General features: G+C 55.1%; 1 protein-coding gene across 2 annotated transcripts in view; it reads right to left on the reverse strand.

The window, feature by feature from the left end:
• The window catches only part of ZNRF1 (zinc and ring finger 1), a 95,530-nt gene that overhangs the window by 6,346 nt on the left and 63,369 nt on the right, over positions 1-25,815 (reverse strand). For both annotated transcript variants that reach the window (XM_039503233.1, XM_039503232.1), the window contains exon 2: positions 10,655-10,750. In XM_039503233.1, the coding sequence (XP_039359167.1) occupies positions 10,655-10,750 (96 nt within the window). The remainder of the gene's footprint in view (positions 1-10,654; positions 10,751-25,815) is intronic.

Below are 25,815 nucleotides of genomic sequence, written 5' to 3' on the forward strand. Positions count from 1 at the left end.
GGCCAGTTGTTCCCTTGGGGGAAGCATGGTCTGGACTGGAATGGCAGGAGGCTGGCAGAGCTGTGTGGGGAGCCCCAGCATGGCAAAGGCTGCTCAAGCAGTGCTATCAGCTCCACACGCTCACAAGGGCCAAACCCAGCCTCAGAATTCACGTGCTCCCATGAGCCAGCGCAGGCTTCGCCGTGTCCTTGCGAGGAGTGGCCAGGGGTGGCGGAGATGCAGATGGAGTTGTTAGCATGCTGGCAGCAAGCCGGCTGCCCCCTCTCCTGGGACTGCAGTCTCCTTGCTGTCCCCCTGTCCTGCCTCCCAGAGTGTGGACAGGCAGCCTGCCGAGACCTGACGCAAGGAGCCCCGGGGCATGGACTGAGGGCAGCAGCTCTGAGTGCAGGGCACAGACCTGCCGGCCTGGGCTGGGGCTTTGCAGAGACAACCCAGCCCCAGCTTCAGGAAGCCAGAGCCAGCCCTACCCCAGAGCATACCACGCCCCTGCACAGGGGTTTCTGGTGACACAGCGGGGGCTGGGGGGGGGAAGCACAGGAGCCGATCAGGCCAGGGCCTCTGTGGTCTCAGTGCCAGGGTGAACAGCCCCTCTCGGACCGTGGTGGGGGCCAGTAGCTCCGTGCAGCGCCTGAGGAGGGCTTTGGGTGCAGGTATAAACATTTTGCCAGGGTCTGGTCCGCACACCAGCCCTGAGAGCCCTCCCTGCCTGCTGCCACCTTCGGGAGCCATGCACAGCCCTGCATTTCAGCACCGACATCTCTCACCCGCACCCGAAGAGCTGTGTCAGCTCTGTCCCCATTCCGCTCACCATGGGCAGAGCAAATCCCGTCACCCAACGGGGCCCTCTGACAGCACCGTGCCAGCATTAGCCCTAGCAGGAGGGATTCCAGGCCACACCTGCCAAGTAGGCACTGCAGGGAAGGATATAATTTAAGCATCTATCTGCCAGAGCATTCAGGGTGTCTGGCCGTCAGCTCCCAGCCACTGCAGGGACTGCTGCCAGAACAAGGGCTGCAGAGGCTCCCAGTGCCTCCCTTCCCAGCCACCCCAGCAGGAAGCTATCCCCACGCAGGCACAGGGGGTGATGCTGGCTGGGCTGGGGAGGGAGCTCAGAGCTGTGCCACTTCAGCAGGAGGTGCTGCAGAGAGCAGGCCAGACGAACCCCGCTGTTCCAGCCCTGGCTCTCGGAGCAGGAACACTGCCGGGAATAGAGGCAGAAGCGCTGGCTGCTAGAACAGGTCAGGCAAACACAGGCAGGGGACAAGCTTGCTTGGCTGATTCCCAGAGCCACACGAGGGGCGGGGGCCACTCCGGGGGGATGTGCCAGAGCGGGGAGCTGCCCAGCACCAATGAAAGCGCGCTCTCTAATCCATCACCCTGGGAGGAGGGGGACCCAGCTTGTGAGGCAGAAACAGTCTCCTCCCCCTGACCTGATTTCCAGCTCCCAGGGACCCAGCCCCGGCTCACAGCGTGCCAGAGACTCCCACGTGACGGGGAAGGCGTGGTGCCAGCACAGTCCTGGCACGGACAGCTAGACCAGATTGCACGGCACCAGCGGGAGGGTGCAGAGGAGGAGGTGGCACCTGACAACAGCCTCGTGCTCCCCTGGCATTTCACCCCAGTCCTAGCAGGGGGCTAACCGGAGCACAGCCTATCTAGCTATGGCCCACTCCATCGCCGAGAGGGGGCAAGGCTGCCCCATTTCCCATGGCAGAGCTGGGAGGCAGCACCAGCAAGGAGAGCGCAGGGCTGGCACAAAAGCAGTCTCCCTATAGCCAGCCCCATGCTCGTACCTGCCAGCTGCCCTGAGACACGCCTGGCCGCTGCCCCGGAGATCCCTGGCACTGCTACCCCGCTAAGGGCCTGCACAGCGACTGCTCTACTCAGAGCACCGGGCCAAGCTTCCCAATCCTGGCTGATGGGCAAGTGCCACCCCCCAGCAGAGAGAGTGCCAGCCCCATGCCATTCGGCCTTGCAGGGCTCTGACCTGGGCTGTCAGGTGGGCCCTGCCTGAGGGAGCTGAGCCATCACAGAGCTGTGAGGCCTTTGCCAGGGTGGCTCCTGCTGCAGTGCCTATGAATCCTGGGTGAGGTGCCCAAAGCCATACAAATGCCTGAGCCAGGATTAGAACTCAGGACTCCCTGGTTCTCAGCCTGAGGCACAAGCCTCCTGTCACCTCTGCCCCTCATGTCTAACCCCCCCCCCCCGCTCCTCTCGAGCGCACCCTCTCCCTGGCACCCACTGCCCAGCTCCTCTCCTCACACTCTAGGTGCCAGGAGCTCATCTCTATCCACAGGGGTCACCGTGACAGCAGGGTAGCCCCTGGCCTGGGCCCTGCCCATGAATCCCCCCCTAGCCTGACAGCATCAGTCCACAGGCCAGAGCCACTGCCAAGCCAGGCCACTGCTACCATGGGAGTGACCTCTGAGGAGATCACACTGGCCTCTGCGGGCTGCAGCACTGTTTGTTCAGTGACTGATGGCTGGCTGGTTCCCTCCCCCCCGCTCAGCTCCCTCCTGCCCCAGTGACGGCTCACCCCCGAACCTCCCACAGCTCCCAGGCCAGCCCGCCATAGCTAGCCGGCCTAGTAACTTGCTATCGCCTTCCGTGGCTCTGCCAGCATGTCCAGCCTGAACAGCCATGCCAGAACCTGCATTCACCCCTTCCCACTTTCACCGCGATCTAACCCGCACAGCCGCTCCCTTCTCCTCCAAGCAACCCTCCCGGGTGCTGGCTACAGCTGGGCAGGTGCGGAGCCGCGGCTGCCCCCTGGCCATACCCCAAGTACAGACCACAGGCAAGCAGGCCTCCGTAGCTCACCCAGCTGTGCCAACCCCCCATTTCCCTGGGCAGCTCAGGGATGCCCTGGACTCTGTCCAGCCTAAGGGGGCCCTGCTCCTGCTGTACCAGAGCATAGGTGACTGCTGCCAGGGAGGGCAGCGTGGGCTGGCACCACTGCCCCGGGCTCCACCTGGCCTCTGTGCTGAGGACTACAGCCGCAGGGTGGTTGAACTGGCAGGGTTCACCGACCTGAAAATGAAACAGATGCACAGGCCCAATGCCCAGAGCCGGGGCTCCAGGCTGCCCACCTTGGCAGTGCCAGCTTAGCAGGGGGGAGCGAAGCAAAAAAACCTGCCTTTAACTCAGCTTGTGTGCACCAAGTGCCAGTGTAACCACACTTTGCATCACCTCCTGCCCTTACCGGCTGGGCTACTGCCAGTTGGCAAATCCCTGGCGTTCCTGGGGTGGGGCTGTGCGGGGGGCTGGCTCCAGGGGTTTACCTCTTCATTCGCACAGCGGCAGTGCCAGTTGTGGAAGCCAGCAGGGCTGCACTCTAGGCAGTTTACGCAAGAGACTCGGGATGCTGGCAAGTCCCCAGTGGGGTCCCTGCACTGGGCTCTGGGGACCTCTGATTTAAAGGGAATAGTTACAAATCCCATTTCCCTGCTCGGCTGCAGAGCCAGGTCCCAGTCAGGCTCTGAACGGTGGGGTAGGGGGCTGTGCGAGACCAAACGACAGGGAGACAGCTCAGTGGGTGTCTTTATGTAAGCGCCACAGAGAGGGAGGGTTGGCCAAGGGTCATTAAAGGCAGGCCCTGCTCTCCTGGCCATGTCTAGCAGGTATGGGTCCTGGGGGCAGGGCCTGGAGAGCACCAGGCCCACCTGCGCTGCAGCACGGGTGCAAGCCAACAACCACACTTGGCCTCTAGGGCTTTAGGAGCCATGCCGAGTCCAGTCTGGAGGGGCCCTGCTCACCTCTGCTAGGACCCATAGCAGCAAGTTTCGGGTCTCTGGGCAGCAGGAAGTCAGCCCAGCTAGTTTGCTTGCATGGCAGAGCGGGGGCTGGCTAGAAATGGGTGTGTTCTGGCGCAGATGCTTTGCTGCCAGTCGCCCCCCTCCTGCTCAGCCAGCCGAGTGCACTCACAGCTGTTAACAGTCTGGACAAGGCTCCGCCCAGCCCAAGACCCGGGTGCATCCTGCCAGGCACTGCAGGCTTCTGCAAAATTCCTGAATGAGCCTTGGGAAGCGTGGAGTGCAGCTGGGCCCCTCTGCACGCTGGCTGCCCTGTGAGCTATACACAAGGGGCTGCTCGCTCCAGGTCTGGTTGCAGCTGAGGCCAGTTTCTGCTAGGTGTGCCCAGAGGAAGGTTTCCCATACCCAAGCAGGTTGTCTGGTGGCCACTGTGCCCTGTGGGGGCGGGGATACACAGGCACATCCAAGTGGAAGAGGACCTGGCTGAAGAGTTAAAATATTGATGCCCAGGTAAATAGGCAAGTTGATTGCAATGGCTCCTCTGGGAAACAGTGCCCATAGAATGCCCTCCAACTCCTAGCGTGACACACAACCTGACCCAGCATGGCACTGCAGCCGCCTCTGGGGTGGAGCACAGCCTAGCAGTGCACAGATATGGATCAGTTCATTCCTGGACAGAAAGTGAGGACTACCAAATGTCACAAACTGCAGGGGGTTTCCAGCTGGAGTGTGGCCAGGGTAACTGGGCAATGCTGATTGGAAAGGCGGTACCTCCTGCAGCACCGAGCCCCTCAAAACATGCTCTGGCGCTGGGTCACTCAACTCCCGCTCCCTGCTTGTTCACCAGCCGCACTTCACTTGAGGTCTCCTTGTGAGTACAGAACAGGACTGACACTTGTGAGAGCCCCCAAAATCCCAGCCCAGGGCTGCAGCCATTCCTCCAGCACCCACCACACTCTAAACTGCTTCAACACCGTTACAAACTCAACGGCGCTGCAGTGAGAAACTCTCCCAAGGAGAGGAGTTCAAACACACATTAACTGTGTGTGGGCAACACCATGCCAACAAGCTACAGGAGCAGAAAGATCACAGCTGAGAAGCAGGCAAATTACTTGGACACAAGTATGGCCAGATCATTCCCCCAGTCCCCTTACCACCTTTGTTTCCAGGCAGCTCATTCCACACCATTCTGTGCACTCCAGCAATCTCTGCACTACCTTATTTTGCCTTGAGTTCCCCACCATGGCTGGCAGCAGGGTGGAGAGATTTAAAACAAAGCAATTTAAATCACCAATTTTAATCATGATTTAAAGCAGCAAGCAGGAAACCTGGGCTTAAATCATTAATTTTAATTGTGTCTTACATTTTTACTTTTAAGTTATTTTTCTAAGGAAAGGTTGAGTCTCATTCACTGGTGATCACTGAAACATGGATCTGCAGCCAGATATATGCTTTACACTGATTTTGAGGTTCCTTTTTGCTAACCCAGAGGGTAGCACTAGCTCTGTACACATTTAATTACTTGTGGGGGAATTCTGAGTGATTGCATGCATGCATACATACATAATTTATGAGCCTTGAATATTTTTTATTTTTTTGTGCAGGAAAAAAGCTTGTCAAAATGTTGCTGCAGTTCTGCCTCTTGCCCACCAGATGGTGCTGTGGCAATAGACCACAGCAGCAGCTCCCAGCCAGCTAGGAAGAGAAAGAGCCTGCCTTCTTCACAGAGCCTGTCACACCAGGTCAGGAGACATGGGCTATGGGGAGACAGTGTGGGGCTGCTGGGGGATCATAAGGGCTAGTGGGCGAGGACAGACTGGGGCAGGGGCTGAATGGGAGTGGAGGCACAGGGCCACAAAAGGGAGGGAGGTGCAGGGCCATATGGTGATGGGGAGGGGTGCAGAGCCACATAGGCAAAGGGGAGTGGCTAGGTGGGGGCACAGAGACATATGGGGACAGGGGAAAGGGTACAGAGCCACATAGGGGCAGGGAGAGGGGGTGTCTGAGTGGGGGTGGAGAGACACATGTGGACAAGGGCAGATGTACCTGAAAGGGTGAGGCTAGGGGTCAATCAGGTCTACATGAGGGAAGCTCCCTAACAATCCCTCCCTGTCCCCCCTCAAAAAACCTGTTCCATACTTTTCCCACCCATACACAACAATCCTCCAAGTTCACAACCAGGCTCCTTCCCAGCAATTACTTCCCTCTCCCTCAGCTCCTCCATTACCCGACACCCCCAAGCCTTTGCACTGCTTCTGAGGGCTGCAGGAAATATGGTTTGGTGGTGTAGTTTGAATTAATTATTAATCAGAGTTCTGTATTATTATGCCTAGTACGGAATCTATTTGTCAAAAAAACATTTCCCGAATGTTTTTTGTTGTCTGTATTGTTATAGACATACTTGCTGTGTTTCCTTTTCACTAGATTAATTTTTTAATTTGTGATTGGGATAGAAATTCAAAGTTAAAAATGCACAAAACCAGCATTTTAAGGTTCTGGTGGTGTTTTATTAACAAACAACTACGGCCACCTTAAAAATGCTGGCTACATAGTAAAGATTTTTTGGAAAGTTTATCAAAATATGTCTTGCATTTAAAACTGACTGATCTACAAACAAAGACAGGATAATCTGTAGTTAAGGAATTGTACTGATTGTTTCTGGTCACCAGGTCCTTCAAGATTTGAGAACTAGCAGAACTCATCCTCTCATACTTAGGTTTTATTCCTGGATTGGAAGAGGAAAACAAACCTTCCTGCTTTTTCAACTGCCAACTGGTTTTTTCCATTTTGAATGAACTGGCCATTGAACTGACCAGGTCGAATAAAGTGAAATGAGGAACATATTCCTGCTGCACTTGCAGAAGAGGCTATTGCTGTCAAAAGCTGTTTAGCACTTCAGCAAACTCTGGTTCCAGGGCCTTTGCTGATGATTTCCTGCAGGTCAGGGGGTTGACTTGCTTTAAAACTTGGCAGCAACCATGTATCGCTTAATATTAAAAGGCCGTGATGTAGGTTGTCAATTTCAAATTTTAACAGTTTGATTTTGGTAAAACAATGGGATTTTTATCCCCCCCGGGCTGGCAGCAGTGGGAAGGGCCAGTGCAGACAGCTCCAGATGGTGGCTAGAAGTTTACATATCCCTGCCTGGAGCAGCTCTCCACACACCACAGTGGTGATTAAAGCGCCCAGCCCCTTGCTCATACCCAAGCTCTCCACGTGGGAGCTCTGCTCCAGGGCCTCATCACTGGCTCCCCTCTCGGTGCCCATGCTCCAGCTTATAACCATGCCCACTCCACCTGAGCCAGCTGGCACACAGGAGGCAGCCTCCCTCAGAAAACCTGCTGCCATGGAGTCGGCCCGGCTCATCACAGGATATGGCGGGGCTGGAATCCCTACCTGCTGCTGCCACAAGGACCCAGACTGGGGAGAGACTGTGCTGAGCGGGAGCTGCTGTTAACAGACTCCCTGCCTCCGCAGCAGGCCCTGATCTCGCATGGATACATGCCACACTGGCAGGTGAGGGTGCTCTAACACCAGGCTGCACTGCTGGGTCACTATGCACACCTGCCAGGGCCTTGCTTGCCTGCAGAGTCCACCACCCACACTAGACTCAGGGCCCTACTGAGTGCCAGCCATGGGGGAGGGTGTCCCTGGACAGAAGCCCCTTCCTGACACCCTCACCAGCAGCACAGGAGCCCCACATCGCCACTGCACAGTGAGGAGGAGTGCCCAGTGCATGGGCATGCAGAGCAGGGCAGGAACGGACGTACCCACGGTGGTGCGCAGACACCGGAACAGAACCAGGGCTGACTCTCAGCTCACTGGGCCATGGGGGAGCAGCACGAGCCAAGCAGCAGAGTACGTGCGTGGGCACGCACGCACCGGAGAGCCCATTGCTCGGCTGGACAGAACGTGCTGGGCCTCAAGGCACGGTGCAGAAGGGGGATGCTCCAGGGCCTGCGTGGCAGGCAGACCCTGGGCATGCATGGAGGCAGCACACAGGCAGAGCCCAGGATGCCAGCAGTTGAGATAAAGAAAGGAAGTGACTGAGGTCAGCATGAGGGAGAGGACACCCAGCCAGGGCCAGACAGCTGCTCTGGCAGTGTCAAAACCCCAGCACCCTAAGCAGACTGCCAGCAGGGTGAAGGACCAGGAGGGCAGGGACATGCTGAAACCAGAGCGCCTGTCTCAGGTCGGGAGCCATGTGGAATGCAGGAGCTGTGCGGGATCCAGAAGTAGGAGTAGCAAAGGGCAGCATGGCAACCAGGGCACCAGCCGACCTCAGGGGAACACCACCAGATCACAGCCTTGCCCTGTCCCCACCCATGGACTGACACCAGCTCCTAATGCTCAGCGCCGCACCCAGCACCCCCACCCCGGGTGCAGGGGCGGCTCTAGGCATTTTGCCGCCCCAAGCACGGCAGGCAGGCTGCCTTTGACGGCACGCCTGCGGGAGGTCCACCGAAGCCACGGGACCAGCGGACCCTCTGCAGGCAAGCCGCCGAAGGCACCCTGCCTGCCGCCCTCGCGGCGACCGGCAGAGCACCCCCAGCGGCTTGCCGCCCCAAGCACATGCTTGGCGTGCTGGGGCCTGGAGCCGCCCCTGCCCAAGTGAGAGGCCAAAGGGGCAGCTGGAAAGAAACAGAGGGCTGCAGGACTAACAGCAGGAGGCGGCGGAGCACTGACAGAGCTGCTCCCAGCTCCTCATTCGTACAGTGATTTACTGTAGGCCTGTAGTGATTTACAGGTGGGCTGCAGGAAGCGGCACATCAGACTATCAGGGGGACTTGAACATTAAACACATTTCCACTGGTCCCTTGACCCATCTGCCGAGCCCCAAGCTCAGCACCCTGCGGCTCCCTGGCTAGCTGACATCACAAACACCTAGCCCAGTGTGGGGAGCACAGAACAGCCCGGGGACTCCAAAATCACAGGGCAAACACACCCCCATGAACGTGGTCTCGGCAGGGAAGCAAAGGAGGATACGGGGGCTGCAGGATGACAGCAGGAAGCTGTGAAGTCTGTGTGACTGAGCTGGGAGCTGAAACAGTTTTTTGCACTGAAAAAGCATCAGCTTCTCAGCTCGCCTTGAACATGTATTAACATCATTCCCCCACTGCCCAATCTCTGGAGAGAGATGGCTTGGAGGCCGATCGCACCAGAGGCTGCAGCACAAATGCTGCGCTGTGTCCGTCTGCAGCACCCGTCTGCAGGACTCTCCCCTCTGTCACCCGTGCCCAGCCCCTCCACGCTCCAGACTTTGCTCCACCTGCCACAGCTGCTCACTGCTCCTGTTCATCCGCTGCACTGGAGAATCTGCGCAGGCAGCTCTCTGCTGCTAACCCCTCTGCACATTGGGATGGGTGGGACCAGACAATCTGCATTCAGTGCACTCTGCCCACCCCAATCCAGGGGCAGGTCTGTCCGTTGGTCCCAGGCCCACTAGTCTTCTTGTGCCTGCCATTCGCGCAGATGCCAGGAGCACGACTCCCCCCCCTCCCCCCAACACAGCCGGTGCGCTCCCTACGGCTGGGATGACACACGGGGAGATAGGGGCTCCATGTGGACTGAAGGACCAGCAGCACAAAGGAGAAGGGGTCCCCATGCAGAGGTTCTCAGAGCTGCCTGGCCAAGGGCATGTGAATGAGGCACCTGGAGAAGGGGGGTTGGGGTGGGAGAACAAGTCCTTTGAGTACAACCTACAGGACCATGGAACGAGATGGGGGAGCCCCCATCCAGGGGGCAGGCTAGGCTGCATGAGCACTTCCTGTGGCACAGCCGCCCACTCGGGGATTGAGAGGATGGGCCCTTCCCAATACCAGACATGCAGGAATTGCTCTGGCATGTGGGACAGAATCAGGAGCTTGGGGCAAGTGCTTAGCGGTCACAGCCTGGGAGCAGGCCAGGCCCAGACTGCCCTCATGGGCACTGCACAGACCAAACCCACATGCCATCCACATGGCATGGCACCAGGCCCTCCTGCAGGTGGGAAGTGGGTCACCTGGACCACAAGGCATCTTGATTGGCCTAACTTGATTACCCAGCCAGTTCCAATCCCCAGTGTTCAATTCCTCACTGATCAAGTCACTGGGAGAAACAAAGTGACCCCAGAGTGCCCTGTGGGCACCCACACCCCACAAATGCTTTGGGAGAAAAGCACATGGCCTGCCCTCCCCAGACACTACACTTCAGGGTTCTGCTCCCAGCACAGCCTACATCTAGGGCTGCCCCTGGCTTCTTCCCCAACACTCCTCCACCCCACTCCCACCTGGCAAGGCAAAGCTCTGCACAGTGCAAGCCAACAGGGTTGATCCTCAGCCCCAAGCCCCACACGTGTGACCCAGCTGGCTGCCCCTCCCTCCCCCGCACCCCACTGGGGCAGCTTTGAGAAGAGCCAAGTGGGGCTGGATGGGAGCTGTGTGGGGAAGGGGGTGGAAAAAGGCCTGGGCACACAGGACTGACAGCCCGTTCCTCGCCCCCAGCTGAAGAACTCAAGTGCGGCAGGAAGTCCCTGAGCTGGAAGCAAAGTGGGGGGAAGTCAGGCCCATGGGGCCAAGGGCACAGCCAAGACGGGGCAGCTCCTGTATCCAGAGGGTGGAAAGAAGCAAGAGCCCTGGGTAAGCCAGGGGTGGGGCTAACTCAGAGCCCAGGAAAGCGTTCGTCTGGGCATGCTCCCCCCGTAGCAAGGCAACTCAGGCTGACCCCTCCAAGCCCGACAGCCGAGCCCTCTCACCCCACAGCAGCGAGGTGAGCCGTGGTCTCTCCTGGAGAGACGCAGCATGTCTCACTGCAATGAGGCTTTTCTTCGTGGCCTCGGCCAAGCTGCCTAGCGAACCCTCTGGCGTTTACTGGCCCTCCCTCAGGCTCGCGAGCCAGCTCCTGCAGGCAAAGGGAGCCCTTACCGTTGTAGGAGAGGCGGGGCTTGCTCAGACACATGATAAAGTGCATTTCCATCTCGTCGGAAGCCACAGATTTGGAGCAAATGGGGCACTTGAAACCTGGAAAGAAGCAGAGGGAACCGCGATTAGACAACCTGCACCCCAACCCCACACATGGGAGCTGGGCCGCAGGCTTGCTGCTGCCAGACGGCAGGCCCTGGCATGCAGTAACCGGCCTGCTCCGAGCAGACAGCCAACACTGCCCAGGTGTTAGCAAAGGCTCTTGCCAGGGCTGGTGGGGTGTCAGACCTCCTCCCACTGCACCTCACACACGAGATCCCTTAATTCCTCAAACACACTGTAGGGATATTAAAGAAGGTTTATATTAAACATGGTTTATATGAGAAATGATTTATTGATTTATTGTTAATTAATACTTTATAACTTAAGGTTTATGTTAGAAGTAAATTTGTGATTCCCAACATTTAGCTTCTAACCTGCAAGCCACCAGCTGTGTCTGTGTAAAGCCTGCTCAAAGAGATACTTGGTATAAAACTTGTTAAGCTCAAAGAAATACTTTGTATAAAACTTGTTAAACATTAATTATCTCTAAGTAAGCCAAAACAGTAGCTGTTATAGTGTATAAATAGAGATCCCCACCCTCTGTAAGTTTTCATCTCACTTTATCTTTGCTTGTTAAAAGACAGGGGGGTTCACATAAATTGGTAACACCCCTAAAGGTAAAAAGACAGTGAACTAAATGTAATTAAGATAGAGAATGTATGTGAATGCATGCCTAGTTTAAACAATGAATGAATGGTTAGGGAATTACCAGCCTGAAGAATTCAGTGTGGCTGAAGAAGGTGTCAAGTGGGATCAACCAGATGACCCCCGGAGGGCAAACTGGAATCCACCCACCACACCTCAAAGGAAGGAAAAACAAAACATCTAATAACATGGAGCCAGCCACCTGCTGATTGATTTAGCAACAGCAAAATGAAGCAACTCTCATGAACTGACATAGGAATAAATTCCTATAAAACTGAACCCTGGAGAATAAGGACTTTGAGTCTATGGTTCTGCTGCCAGCCTCCAGGAGCATCAGGTGCACCTGACCCAGACTCGGCTCCACTCTTGTGTACAGGATACCTGGCCAGTATTCTGTCACAAGCAACTTTAGGCTGGTAACTATAATATCTACACAGAACTTGTATGAATGATTGTATGAATGATCCTATAAGTAATCATAGGAATAAGTAGTCAAACAACGTTGTTTGCTGTTATCTTCTATTTTATTATAATATTTACAATAAATGTGGCATCTTTGCCTTATCCCACTTAATAAGATCCTGCTGGTTTTTATTATATTGGTATAACAACACTTCCCGGGATCCTATACCCCACATCCCAAGAGCCCTTCCATAACCACAGAACTCAGGTGCTCGGGAGACACCAGTGACATTTCCCTATCTTTCTCATAGCCACAGTCTATTCCTTCCTGGGGGTAAGGAGCAGATCGAGGACCAAGGCTCCTTGCTTTGGATCATAAAGCTGCCCCCTCTCCTTCATTTAGGAACCTCCCTGGATTATGCCAGTTTGGATGCATGCTGTCCAAAGCTCACCCCCAACAAGCAGAGAACGCAACATGGCCTCAAATATCTCCTGGCTTTCCTAGCCATGGCTCAGAAAGAGATCTCAACTTTGGATTCCTCGACACGGACCCAAAGGAAGGGAACTAAGGCGTAATATGTTTACCCAGAGAGTAATTAGCCACTGGAACAATTTAGCAAGGGTCGAGGTGGATTCGCCATCAGTGGCAATCTTTAAAATCAAGACTGGCTGTTTCTGGAAGATCTGCTCTAGGAATGGGGCGGGTCTCTGACCTGTGCTGTGCAGGAGGTCAGACTGCATGATCACCATGGTCCCTCCTGGCCATGGGATTGACGAATTTCACCACTGCCCTCTTTAGTGACAAACTGTAGCACGCTCGCACGGGCCATGCTTCCGACATACCATTCACCCTCCCCTCCCATCCCCCCACCTTCCTGATCTCTCCCCCATGTCCAGACTGAAGTCATCTCTTGTGGGGAGACGGTTGGGAGAGGTCCAGGTGCTCTCCACGCCAAATTTATACATTGGGAGTGAGAACAACAGGAGAACAACAGATATAGCCAGAGGGGGACGGTTAGGTGTAAGGAAGATGGGGGGGACGGATACTACATCAACAGGTCATACTGGTAGTACTGTGTCCCTACCAAGTTGGGTGAAAAGGGTGAGAGGAGCCAAACAGCAACAATTAGGATGTTTGTTCACCAATGCGAGAAGCTTAGGTAACAAAATGGAGGAACTGGAGCTCCTGGTCCGGGAATTGAAACCGGATATCGTAGGAATAACCGAAACATGGTGGAACGGTAGCCATGACTGGAGTACAGGTATGGAAGGGTATGTGCTGTTTAGGAAAGACCGATGCAAAGGTAAAGGTGGGGGAGTAGCATTGTATGTCAATAATGAGGTGAAATGTAACGAAATAACTAGCAATGCAATGGACAATACGGAGTCTGTTTGGGCAATGGTCACATTGGGGAAGAAAACTACTAGAGCCTCCCCTGGGATAGTAATTGGGGTGTGCTATAGACCGCCGGGATCTAGCCTGGATATGGATAGAGAGCTCTTTAATGTTTTTAAGGAGGTAAATACTAATAGGAACTGTTTGATCATGGGGGATTTTAACTTCCCGGATATAGATTGGGAAACAAATGCTAGTAATAATAATAGGGCTCAGCTTTTCCTAGACGTGATAGCTGATGAATTCCTTCATCAAGTAGTCGCTGAACCGACGAGGGGGATGCCATTTTAGATCTGATTTTGGTGAGTAACGAGGACCTTATTGAGGAAATAGTTGTAGGGGACAACCTTGGCTCGAGTGATCATGAGCTAATTAGTTTCAAAATAAATGGGAGGATAATCAAAATTGCATCTGAGACTAAGGTTTACGATTTCAAAAGGGCTAACTTTACTAAATTAAGGCGACTAGTTAGGGAAGTGGATTGGACTAACATATTTAGGGATCTAAAGGTAGATGATGCCTGGGGTTACTTCAGGTTGAAGTTGCAGGAGTTGTCAGAGGCATGTATCCCGAGAAAGGGAAAACGGCTCGTAGGTAGCAGTTTTAGACCGAGTTGGATGAGCAAGCGTCTTAGAGGGGTGATTAAGAAAAAACAGAAAGCGTACAAGGAGTGGAAAATGGGAGGGATCAGCAAAGAAACCTACCTTATTGAGGTCAGAGGGTGTAGGGAAGCAGTGAGAAAGGCAAAGAGCCGGGTGGAGATGGACCTAGCGAAGGGGATTAAAACCAATAGCAAAAGATTTTTTAGCCATATAAATAGGAAGAAAACCAAGAAGGAAGAAGTGGGACCGCTTAAAACTTTAAACGGAGTGGAGATTAGGGATAATCTTGGAATGGCACAATATCTGAACGAATATTTTGCCTCGGTCTTTAATGAGGCTAATGAAGGGCTAAGGAATAGTGATAGAGGGACTGATGGGAATGAAGATATGGGGGTAGACATTACGGTATCTGAGGTAGAAGCCAAACTTGAACAGCTAAACGGAAGTAAATCGGGGGGCCTGGACAATCTTCATCCTAGAATATTAAGGGAATTGGCGAGTGAAATTGCAAGCCTGTTAGCGATGATTTTTAATAAATCTCTAAACTTGGGGGTTGTACCGTTTGACTGGAGATTAGCTAATATAGTTCCTATATTCAAGAAGGGGAAAAAAAGTGACCCGGGTAACTATAGGCCTGTTAGTTTAACATCTGTAGTATGCAAAGTCATGGAAAAAATTTTAAAGGAGAGAGTGGTTACGGACCTTGAGGCCGATGGCAACTGGGACAAATTACAGCATGGATTTACGAAAGGTAGATCGTGCCAAACCAACCTGATCTCCTTCTTTGAGAAAGTAACAGATTTTTTAGACAAGGGAAATGCGGTGGATCTAATATATCTTGATTTCAGTAAGGCGTTTGATACGGTACCGCATGAGGAATTACTGGTTAAATTGGAAAAGATGGGGATCGAAATGAAAATCCAGAGGTGGATAAGGAGCTGGTTAAAGGGGAGACTGCAGAGGGTCTTATTGAAGGGGGAACTGTCGGGTTGGAGGGGGGTTACCAGTGGAGTTCCTCAAGGTTCGGTTTTGGGTCCGATTTTATTCAATCTATTTATCGCTGACCTGGGAACCAAGAGTAGGAGTGGGCTGATAAAGTTTGCGGATGACACCAAGTTGGGAGGTATTGCCAATTCGGAAAAGGATCGGGATATCCTCCAGGGAGATTTGGATGACCTTGTAAACTGGAGTATTAGTAACAGGATGAAATTCAATAGTGAGAAGTGTAAGGTTATGCATTTAGGGATGACTAACAAGAACTTTAGTTATAAGCTGGGGACGCACCAGTTGGAAGTAACGGAGGAGGAGAAGGACCTAGGAGTCCTGGTTGATCGTAGGATGACTATGAGTAGGCAATGTGATGTGGCCGTTAAAAAAGCTAATGCGGTCTTGGGATGCATTAGGCGAGGTATTTCTAGTAGGGATAAGGAGGTGCTAGTCCCGTTATATAAGGCGTTGGTGAGACCTCATTTGGAGTATTGTGTGCAGTTTTGGTCTCCCATGTTTAAGAAGGATGAATTCAAACTGGACCGGGTACAAAGAAGGGCCACTAGAATGATCCGAGGAATGGAAAGCCTGTCGTATGAAAGGAGACTTGAGGAGCTCGGTTTGTTTTCCTTAACCAAAAGAAGGATAAGAGGAGATATGATTGCACTCTTTAAATATATCAGAGGGATAAATACCAGGGAAGGAGAAGAATTATTTCAGCTCAGTGCTAATGTGGACACGAGGACAAATGGATATAAATTGTCAGTCAGGAAATTTAGGCTTGAAATTAGACGAAGGTTTCTAACCATCAGAGGAGTGCAATTCTGGAACAGCCTACCAAAGGAAACAGTGGGGGCGAAGGACCTCCATGACTTTAAGATTAAGCTAGATAAGTTTATGGAGGGGATGGTATGATAGGATAACTGGCTTAGTCAATAGGTCAATAAAGTGCCACACTGGTAATTAGTACAATGGGTCAATGATAAGATATTGTTAGCCTTTTTCCAGAGGGTCTGGCTGGAGAGTCTTGCCCGCATGCTCAGGGTTCAGCTGACCGCCATATTTGGGGTCGGGAAGGAATTTTCCTCCAGGGTAGATTGGCAGTGGCCCTGGAGGTTTTTCGCCTTCCTCCGAAGCATGGGGCAGGGGTCGCTTGCTTAAGGAGTGGGTGGATCGGCTTATGTGGCCTGCATCTTGCAGGAGGTCAGACTAGATGATCATAATGGTCCCTTCTGATCTTGAATTCTATGATTCTATGATCTCCACAGGTATCTCGGCTAGAAGAATTTCTCTCCCACTAAGTGGCATCAACCATTGTTTAATAGCTCAGGCGTTCCCATGCACTGAGAGCTAACCCCAGCAAACGGAAACAGGAAGTCTCTGTGGGAGGGAGAGGAGAGAGAGATCTGTGACCCCACTTTGATGGGAAAGCCTGTCCAATACCAGCCTCTCTGGGCCATTTCTCCTTCAGTGGTAGTGGCTCTGCAGCTGGCCTGAGATGCTGATGTCAGGGTCCCGTTGCTGGGTAGGCCCCAGCACAAATCCAAAGGGCTGAGGAACTAGCTGGCTTAGAGAGTTGATATGATGCTGTACAGCCTTCAACATCTTGGCTGCCCTGCCAGTCCATCCTAGGTCAGCAGCGATGGAGGAGTCTTTGAAGGGTTGTTCGAGGCCTGTGGGTTTCAGTCCATTCCTAGCACAACAGGAGTCCAAAGGCCATTTTTGCTTCAGAGGGGCTAAGCAGGAGGTGTGGGGACAGTAACTCCCTCCCTCCATCAGCCAGTCGGTCCCATCGCCCAAGGCTGTAGCCTTGTCAAGCAGCCCAGCATCAGAGACTCTACCAAGCCCCACACCAAGTGAAACCAGTGGCTTGCAAAGCTTTGCAAGTTCCTAACACCTGTTGCTCAGAACAAGCATGTCCATGCGCCAGGCTGGGAGTTACCACTTCACAGTTTCGGCTCTGAGCTTGTCCTCATGTAACAGGTGAGCAATAGACTCCCTGGGGCAAAGCTTCTAGAGGCTGAGTTCTTGCAGACATCTGCATAACACTTCCCCCTAGAGCAGGGGTCCCCAACCTTTTCAGGACCAGGGACCGGTCATGCCTGTGGAGGGAGCGCTCGTCCCGCGGCTCGGGTAGACCTCCCGCAGGCCACCGGCTCCGGTTGAGCTGCCGCAGGCGTGCCTGCGGGCGGTCCAGCTAAGCCGCGCGACCAGCGAACCGTCCGCAGTAATGCCTGCGGGAGGTCCACCGGAGTCCCGGGAGCAGCGGACCTCCCACAGGCATGACTGCGGAGGGAGCGCTCGTCCCAGGGCCGCCCAGAGGATTCCGGGGGCCCGGGGTCTTCGGCAGCGCGGGGCCCTTCCGTTCCGGGACCAGCCGCCAAAGTGCCCCGAAGACCCGTGGCGGGAGCCCCCCGCCACCGAATTACCGCCGAAGACCGGGCTGCGCTTCGGCGGCGGGTCCCGCCGGCGGCAATTCGGTGGCGGGGGCTCCCGCGCGGGCCTTCGGGCACTTCGGCGGCGGGGCCCCGAACAGCCGGGGCCCCCCGCAGCCGAAGCCCGGGCTGCCCTTCAATGGCGGCGGGGCCCGCTTCTCCCCCGCCCGGGCCCGGGTCCGCTTCTCCCCGCCCGGCCCCGGCCCGGCTCTCCATCCCCGCCTGGCCCCGACCCGGCTTCTCCCCGGCCCCAGCCCGGCTTCTCCCGGCCTCGGCGGCCCGGCTTCTCCCGGCCCGGCCTCTTACCGGCGCGTCGCCCGGCAGGGCCTGAGCTCCGTCCCGCTCAGAGCCGCGTGGTGAGGGGGCGGGGCTGTGAGCTCCACGCCGAGCGGAGGCAGCTGCCCCGCCCCCTCCCCACGGCGCTCGGGGCGGGGCTCAGGGGCTCGGCCGGAGTCTCGGCGCTTGATGCGCCGAGGCTCCCGGAGAGGGGCGGAGGCAGGAGCCTCCGCTCTTCTCTTGGGGGCCCCTGCAGAGCCCGGGGCCCGGGGCAAATTGCCCCCTTTGCCCCCCCCTCTGGGCGGCCCTGGGCTCGGGTAGACCTTCCGCAGGCACGCCTGCGGGAGGTCCACTGGGTCGGTTCGCGGCCCGGTTTGTAAGAAGCCGCGGACCGGTACCGGGCCGCAGACCGGGGGTTGGGGACCCCTGCCCTAGAGCTTTCCTGGGAAACCACAAAACTTTCAAAGTTCACTCTTGTCTGACCCATTGTTTCAAACAGTCTTTTGAGGCTCAGAATACTTCCCAGAGTTTACATTAGTCACGGCTGCCCCCTAGGGACGTTACACAGTCTCACTACAATACATAACCATTTGCATTTTGAACACACTGAACTCCTAAAATACTTAAACTTAATTCTTTTAAGGTTTGCCCAGGAAATTGCCATCTCTGTCACAATCTACCTGCTTGCAGTGTTGCTGCATTGGTCCCAGGATATAAAACAGACAAGGCGGGTGAGGTAAATCCGGGAACTCTACGAGGACTGCAACACCACCATCCGATCGATGGAAGGAGAGACCGCTGAGATTCCAATCCGCAGCAGCGTGAAGCAGGGTGCCCCCTCAGCCCGATTGTCTTCAACCTCGCCATGGAGCCGCTCCTGCGGGCGATCTCTGACGGTGCCGACGGCTTCGACCTGCACGGCGAGAGGGTGAGCATCCTGGCCTATGCGGACGACCTGGTCCTGCTCACGGACAACCCCAAGAGACTCCAGGGCATGCTCGACACCATCGGGAGAGTCGCGGACTGGACGGGACTCCGCTTCAATGCCAAGACGTGCGCGTCCCTCCACGTCAATGGGAGCAAGAGGGACTCGGTGCTGACTACGGAATTCCTCATCCAGGGCGAGTCCGTTGTCCCCCTGGTGGAGGGGCAGGCGTACCAACACCTCGGCACGCCAACGGGCTTCCGTGTCCTGCAGACTCCCGAGGACACCCTCCGGGAGATCCTGCAGGATGTCGCGAAGATCGACGCTTCCCTACTGGCGCCGTGGCAAAAAATCAACTCCCTCAACACATTCCTGATCCCCCGCATCGCCTTCGTCTTGAGAGGATCTGCCGTAGCAAAGGTGCCCCTCAACAAGGCGGACAACAACATCCGGCAGCTGGTGAAGAAGTGGCTGTCCCTACCCCAGAGAGCCAGCAATGAGCTTGTATACATCGCTCACCGGCACGGCGGCACCAACGTCCCCCGCATGGGAGACCTGTGTGACATCGCGGTAATCACGCATGCCTTCCGCCTCCTGACGTGCCCGGACGCCGTGGTAAAGAACATCACGACGGCCGCCGTGCACGCCGCCACCGCAAAGCGAATCGGCAGAGCTCCCTCTGACCAAGATGTGGCCACCTTCCTGAGGGGCTCCCTGGACGGTGAGTTTGCCTGGGACAGGAGCGACATCGCCTCGCTGTGGACCCGCGCCTGCAATGCCACGCGCCGACTGGGAAAGCGACTGGGCTGCCGCTGAGTGTGGAGCGAGGAACGGCGGGAGCTAGGAGTCCTGGTGCCACGTATCGGGACGGAGGGCAACACCATCGTCAGCCCCGGAGCCAGAGGCGTGCTGGAAAGGTTGCTGAAGGCCGCCGTCCGCGCGCTCTACGTGGACACCCTGAAGAAAAAACCGGACCAGGGCAAGGCTTTCGAGGTCACCAGCAAGTGGGACTCCAGCAACCACTTCCTCCCCTCAGGCAGCTTCATCCGTTTCGCCGACTGGCGGTTCATACACCGCGCCCGACTGAACTGCGTCCCGCTCAATGGAACCATCCGCCACGGGAACCGAGACAAGCACCGCAGGAAGTGCGGGTACGCCCTGGAGACCCTGCCCCACGTCCTGTGCAGCTGCAAGCCCCACGCCAGGGCCTGGCAGCTGCGCCACAACGCCGTCCAGCACCGTCTAGTAAAGGCCATCGCTCCGCACCTGGGAGAAATCGCTGTCAATCGCGCCATCCCCGGCACCGACAGCCTGCTGCGCCCGGACATCGTCGTCACGGACGAGGATCGGAAAAAGATCATCCTCGTCGACGTGATGATCCCATTCGAAAACAGGACCCCGGCCTTCCGCCAGGCCCGAGCCCGCAAGCTCGAAAAATACGCCCCCTTGGCGGACACCCTGCGGTCAAAGGGCTACGAGGTCTGCACCGACGCCCTGATTGTTGGGGCCCTGGGTGCCTGGGACCCTTGCAATGAACGCATGCTTCGGACCTGCGGGGTGGGCCGTCGCTATGCGCGGCTCATGAGACACCTAATGGTCTCGGACACTATTCGCTGGTCTAGAGACATCTACACGGAGCACATCACCGGCCACCGCCAATACCAGGAGTGAGCGGGCGTGACTCTGTGCACCCGCAGGGGTGAGGAAACTTGTGAACCCCCCCTGCTGGACTCTATTCCCTGAGCCCTAAACCCACTGAACCGAACTCCACCATGTGAGGGTCGTCCCATCCCCATTACCCAGCCCGCTTATTCATGCCCATGACTGTCTGTAACCTGTTTGTATGAGTGATGTACCCCCACTGCCTCCTGACTGCATCCTGATCCCACCCACCGTACACCCCACATTGGGGACATGACAGACTGTATATGGTATATGCTGTCCAGTACCAAAACGCTAATATCTCCCTACAACCTGTATGTTACCCCCAATGACACAATAACTGATGCTTCAAACACTTTGTACCATTTATTTTCAAATATTCTCTAATAATCTTATACTGGGACAACTTCTGTTGGTAAAGAGACAAACTTGAGTGCCCTGGAGCTCTCCTAGTCTGAGGAAGATACTGGGTCACAGCTAAATACAAGGCAGACCAGATTGTTAAGCATAAGGAGTTAACGTGCCTTGCAAGAGACCATTCCAAATGAAGTGAGCTATTAACACCTCTGCAGGATAAAGGAGTTACTGGGTTACAGGTCATTGTAATGAGAGATAAAACCACCATGATTTTTGGTATCCAGCAGAGTTATGAATTTCAGCTCTCACGTTCAGCTTCTGAAGGTGTTGGGAAGGTTTCCTTTGAGGAGGAGAACTGAAGTCAGATATGGAGCCCTGGCCCCTTACCATGCTGCTTACCCCCTCTCCCAGCGGGGTGTCTCCAGCGGGGCCTGGCTGCAGCTCGCAGCCCCGCCCCCTTACCAGCTGAGACACGGGGGATGGGGGAAGACTGAGGCGGGGGGGAGCCTCCGACATACTCGTGAGGGCCCCTGCAGGGCCCAGGGCCTGGGGAAAATTGCCTGACTTGCGGCCCCCGCAGGCGGCCCTGACTCTGGGAGCCCTTCTCACCGCTGCCGCAGCCCGGGCTCGGGTGAGAGGGGCTCCCGGAATGTGTGAGGAGCTGGGGAGGGAGGGAGACGGGGCCCGGGATGCAGGGAAGGAGGAGGGGTCCTGCTGCCGCTGCCACTCCGAGTCTCCTCAGGGCGGCCCGGCGTTTCCCCGAGTGGGCTGTGCAGGGCGCCGCCAGGCTGGGCAGGGGGCGCGGATCCCGGCTTGCGTGCTGACAGGGCAAGTGGCTGCGCCAGGGCTGGCTCCCGGCAATGCCGCCCCAAGCAAAAAAATAAAAAATAAAAATAAAAAAGGGGGGGCAGAGTGCCGCCCCTAGCACATGCTTGGAGGGCTGGTGCCTAGAGCCAGCCCTGGTTGTGGGGGGTGTTGATCATCATAGCAGTGGAGATGTGGCTGCAGGTTTTGCATCTGTTGTTCCGGCAGGGTCTGGTGCCACTATTAGTTGGTGTGTCGTGATCTGTGGGGAGCTTGGCGAGGTTGTTCGAATGCCAGAAGAGGTGGTTTGGGAAAGGTTTCTTCCAGGACATGGTCACCGTCAAGCGTGGGCTGTAATTGTTTGATGATACCTCGCAGTGATACCGGCTTTATCTCAATAGCACAACTGGTAACCCATAACTCTCCTTTGAGGCGTTTCTTGCAACATGTGTTAATTCCTTATACTTAAGAGTCTGTCCTGCCTTGTATTTAGCTGTGACACAGAGGAGCTGTCCCTTTCCTTGAAAGCTTGTCTCTTTCACATGCAGAAGTTGGTCCAATAAAAGATATTACCTCACAATCTACATGGAAAGTTAGTATGCTGCAAACGAGTGTGAACATACAGTGCCCTAGCCCACCTGCGCACCCCAAAAGCCCTGCGCACACCCTGCTGCCATGCCCCAAAAGCTCCTTCGTGCACTTCGATGTACTCCCATTTCGAAGAGCAGGACATCAAAGCACACTTTCAGCACACAGACGCAGGGTCCATGCAGCCACTTAGCCCGCGGCAGGCCAGTGCACTGGATGTTCACACCCTGGCTCACCACGCACTAACTCTACGGCTCCTGGGAGTGGGGACCAGCGCTGTGTCGGAAGCAGGGGCATTATCTGCTAATGGGCAAAAAGAGAAGTTATCTGTCCCCCCCCCCAGCTTTGCATAGGTCTATATGCTCCACTTTTTGTCCCCCCAACCCCCCGCAGACTTTGCATATAATGTGTCAGCATAGAGAACATTAGATGTTATTTACCACTTCACATCCCCCCACCATTTTTCTGGAACGACCCCCCAGTTGAGAGCACGCTACCATGCCAACATGCCACCCTGGGGCTCTCCAGCTGCATCAGAGACTTGGATTCATTTCTATGAACATAACCATGGGAGAGAGGGCAAGGGACAGAAAAGGAGCGAGGGAGGGTGTTGATGTTCTGCTCTAAGGGCTCATCTACACAAAGTCCTTCCCGATTAGCTCCATGTGTGGATACACTTATTCCAGAGCAAAGTCTCCACACCTGCAGCTAACGAGGAACAAGTCTGTGTGTAGACAAGCCCACAGTGAGCAACAGCACTGTGTGCAGTGTGTACTACCAGGCACCAGGCTGCATCAAAGGGCCAGGCTGATTGAAGGCCAAGGAACAGCAGCTTCCCCTTCCCCTCCAGTGCAGGCCTCCAGGAGGAAAAGCCACATCCCAACAGCTATTCTTGCTCCAAAAGGTTTCCACCCCCACCTGCCCTTGGGGCCCCTCCCCCAGCCTTTTAGTCTCAAACTGTCTCAGTCTCACCCCCCTCCTATCTAGAGGGCAAGGGGGTGGCAGAACTTTTGCTCTCCCAGGGCTGGTGAACTGCTGTTGGGCAGTGCAAGGGACTCATGCCAATGGAGAACTTTGCCTTCACAGCCCCCCCAGACCCCAGCCCTCCTGCACTAAAAGGCCAAGTGCTAACCCTAGGCCGGGCGGGCTGGAACCGTCTCTCCCCCACCCTCAGTACTGCCCAGTCCAACCCTTTCCCAACCAGCCACCTCTTCCAGCACAGAGCTCCAGAAGGCAGCGTGCTGAGCTAGCGCAGGTGTGGCCAAGCTACGCAGTCAGTTACCCGCCCTGGGCTCAGCAGAGCAGAGCGCTCTCTGATGCAGCCGGCGCTCATAAGCTACTGACGCAGATCTGTATCAGAATATTCGTACACTTCAGGAAATTCCCTGCCTGCAGAGAGGGAGAGGATAAATAGCTTTCAGAAGACAGGTCCTTAGATTAGGTCTGACTGCTGTGTTAAGAGCCTTCTGCATAGCCCATAGAGGCAAGAGAAGGAACGTATACAAATTGACTAAGGATGAATCAGATTTTTCTCTGCTACCAAATGGCTTTAGCTGGGTAATTTTCACTCTTGAAAGCTGGTCTCAATATGCAAATAGCCCCTGGTTTAACTAGAGAGAGCGTTCAGACCCTTGCTGTACACAGAGCCAGAATAACGATTGTACACTTAAACTGGCCTCAACCGGAAAACAAAATATATGTTATTTAGCACTTTTCAGCATGAAGAAGGCCAAAAGAATTACAACAAACACACCACTCATCCACCTCTCATCCAGAAATGCGGCCATCTCTGGGGTGCTACACAGCGCTGTTGAACAGCGCACAATGCTGCACTGGTCAGGACAGGAAGCTAAGAATCTTGTCTCTGGGGGACAGTGCAGGAGGCAGAGGGTACTTGCCTGAGCTGGCATTAGGCCTGGAAACCTGCAGTAGCCATAAAATGGATGGGGGCCCGTGTGTTGAGTCTCACACTGGCACCGTGGGGTCTCCATGGCTGCCACCCAAGGGATGTACGTAGGCCACTAGTGCAGCTTTCCATGGGGCCCCATCAGGAAACTGCCAACAACATAAATCAAAGAAATCCCAGGACAGGGCAGTGAGACCTCAGCCAGACGGGCCCACAGAGGAGAGTTTTGTGATTATCAGTATTACCAAGGATGCGATCAACATACCATCCTTCACCTCTGTAACTCATCAAGCCTCCCTGGGAGCTAGGTGTGCATTTACAGACAGGGAGAGATGAACTGGCTTGCTGAGAGGCAGTGAAAAAATCAGGGCTAGCCCTGGATTAGCACCATAGGACTCCTAATTACTAGCCCTGTAGACCAGTACACCAAGCCCCGCAGCAGAAGCCACAACCACTCCCAGTTCTCAGATTCTGCAAGCAAGGCAGCAGGACACTCTGAAATGTGCACTGAAAGTTATTGGGGACCTCTCCACAATGAGGTGACCTGAGGGCTAGGTAGTCTTCAGAGATCAACAGTCACACGGAAGGTCAGTCTGCACAGGGCAGTTCTCCCGGAATGAGCAAGGTGGGAATTTAAACAGAGTCCTACCGGCACAGCCCCTCACACGGACACTTATTTTGGAATAATAGTGGCATTTTCCCATTTACCCAAGTAAGCTGCTTAGGAAGGAGCTTAAACAGAACCCAGAAAAAACGCTCACACCAGAATAACCCCACTCCTGCATGACTGGTTAGGCCTTCCTGTGTAAGCAAGGCCTGCAGTAATCCACTCTTCTTCACAGAGGCCCCCAATACACCCCCCACTTCTGGGGCCAAACGCCCCAGGGCTACCTTTTAAATAGGGCAGGAGCTTGCAGCTTTGTAGGAAAAAAAAATCGAAAGCTGCAACTGACAATGAAAACAGGATGCAGAGCAACACTCGCAAGCCTACCGAAACCACAAAGAGACCGTTTTAAAGAAACAATGGCAAAGGCTAAGGTACATGCAACAACCCACCTACGGGGGCTGGAGGGGGGGAGAAGAACTGGAGCACCCCTAGCCCAGGAAGAGATCCGTAGCAGTCTTTGAGCCACGTTTCCTGTGAGGGTGAGTCTTAGCAACAAAACACCGTCCGAAGGCTGCCTTGCAAATCTTCTGCCTAGGAATGGCTTAGAGGTTGGCTGCAGAAGGTAGCCTCCTCCCCAGGAACCGGGTATATCTACGCTGCAACTAGACCCCTGTGGGTGGTGTGGCTTGGGCAAAGGGGCTGTTTACTGTAGCGGTTCCAGCTGCAGCCTGAGCTCTGGGACCCTGCCATCTCGCAGGGTCCTAGAGCCTGGGCTCTGGCCAAGCCTGGATCCCTACCCTGCAATTAAACAGCCCTGCGGCCCCGAGTCAGCTGACACGAGCCAGCTACAGGTTTTTAACTGCAGTGTCGATATTCCCCCCAACGTGCTTTAGACATGACCTGGAAGTTGCAAGGCTGCTACGGAGCAGTGATAGATACACAGAACAAGTCATGTAGACAGGGCTTCTCCTGGACAAGGAAGGGCTTGCTGAGCTAGGGTGCAGACAGTTCATATCCTAGGTGAGCTTTAAAGGCTATGGACCCCTGCAGGTGGAAGCCAGGGGAGTTGGTGGAGAAGGGCCTTGCCATAATGCCAGCATATGAAGGGAGAAATCCACCAACGTCTTGGGGAAGGTCAGTCTCCCTAGCACACTGTCCACACAAGTGGAGTGCCCCAAGGGTCAGTCCTGGGGCCGGTTTTGTTCAATATCTTCATTAATGATCTGGAGGATGGTGTGAACTGCACTCTCAGCAAGTTTGCAGATGACACTAAACTGGGATGAGTGGTTGTGACCAAGTGGGAATGTTCTTGATGTGTTATTTGAATGCTGAGTGGGGAGTATTAACCTGGGAAGGTTGCAGGGGAGTTTTGCTGGGATTGGCTGCATTGGGGAAGCAATCCTGAGCATGTATCCTGAGAACCCAGGAGTGGGGTTGGAGGCCAGGTTACACTTCTGCCCAGGAAACTGG

Source organism: Mauremys reevesii, linkage group 16 (genome assembly GCF_016161935.1).
Source record: "Mauremys reevesii isolate NIE-2019 linkage group 16, ASM1616193v1, whole genome shotgun sequence".
In the NCBI taxonomy this organism is placed as follows: domain Eukaryota; kingdom Metazoa; phylum Chordata; order Testudines; family Geoemydidae; genus Mauremys; species Mauremys reevesii.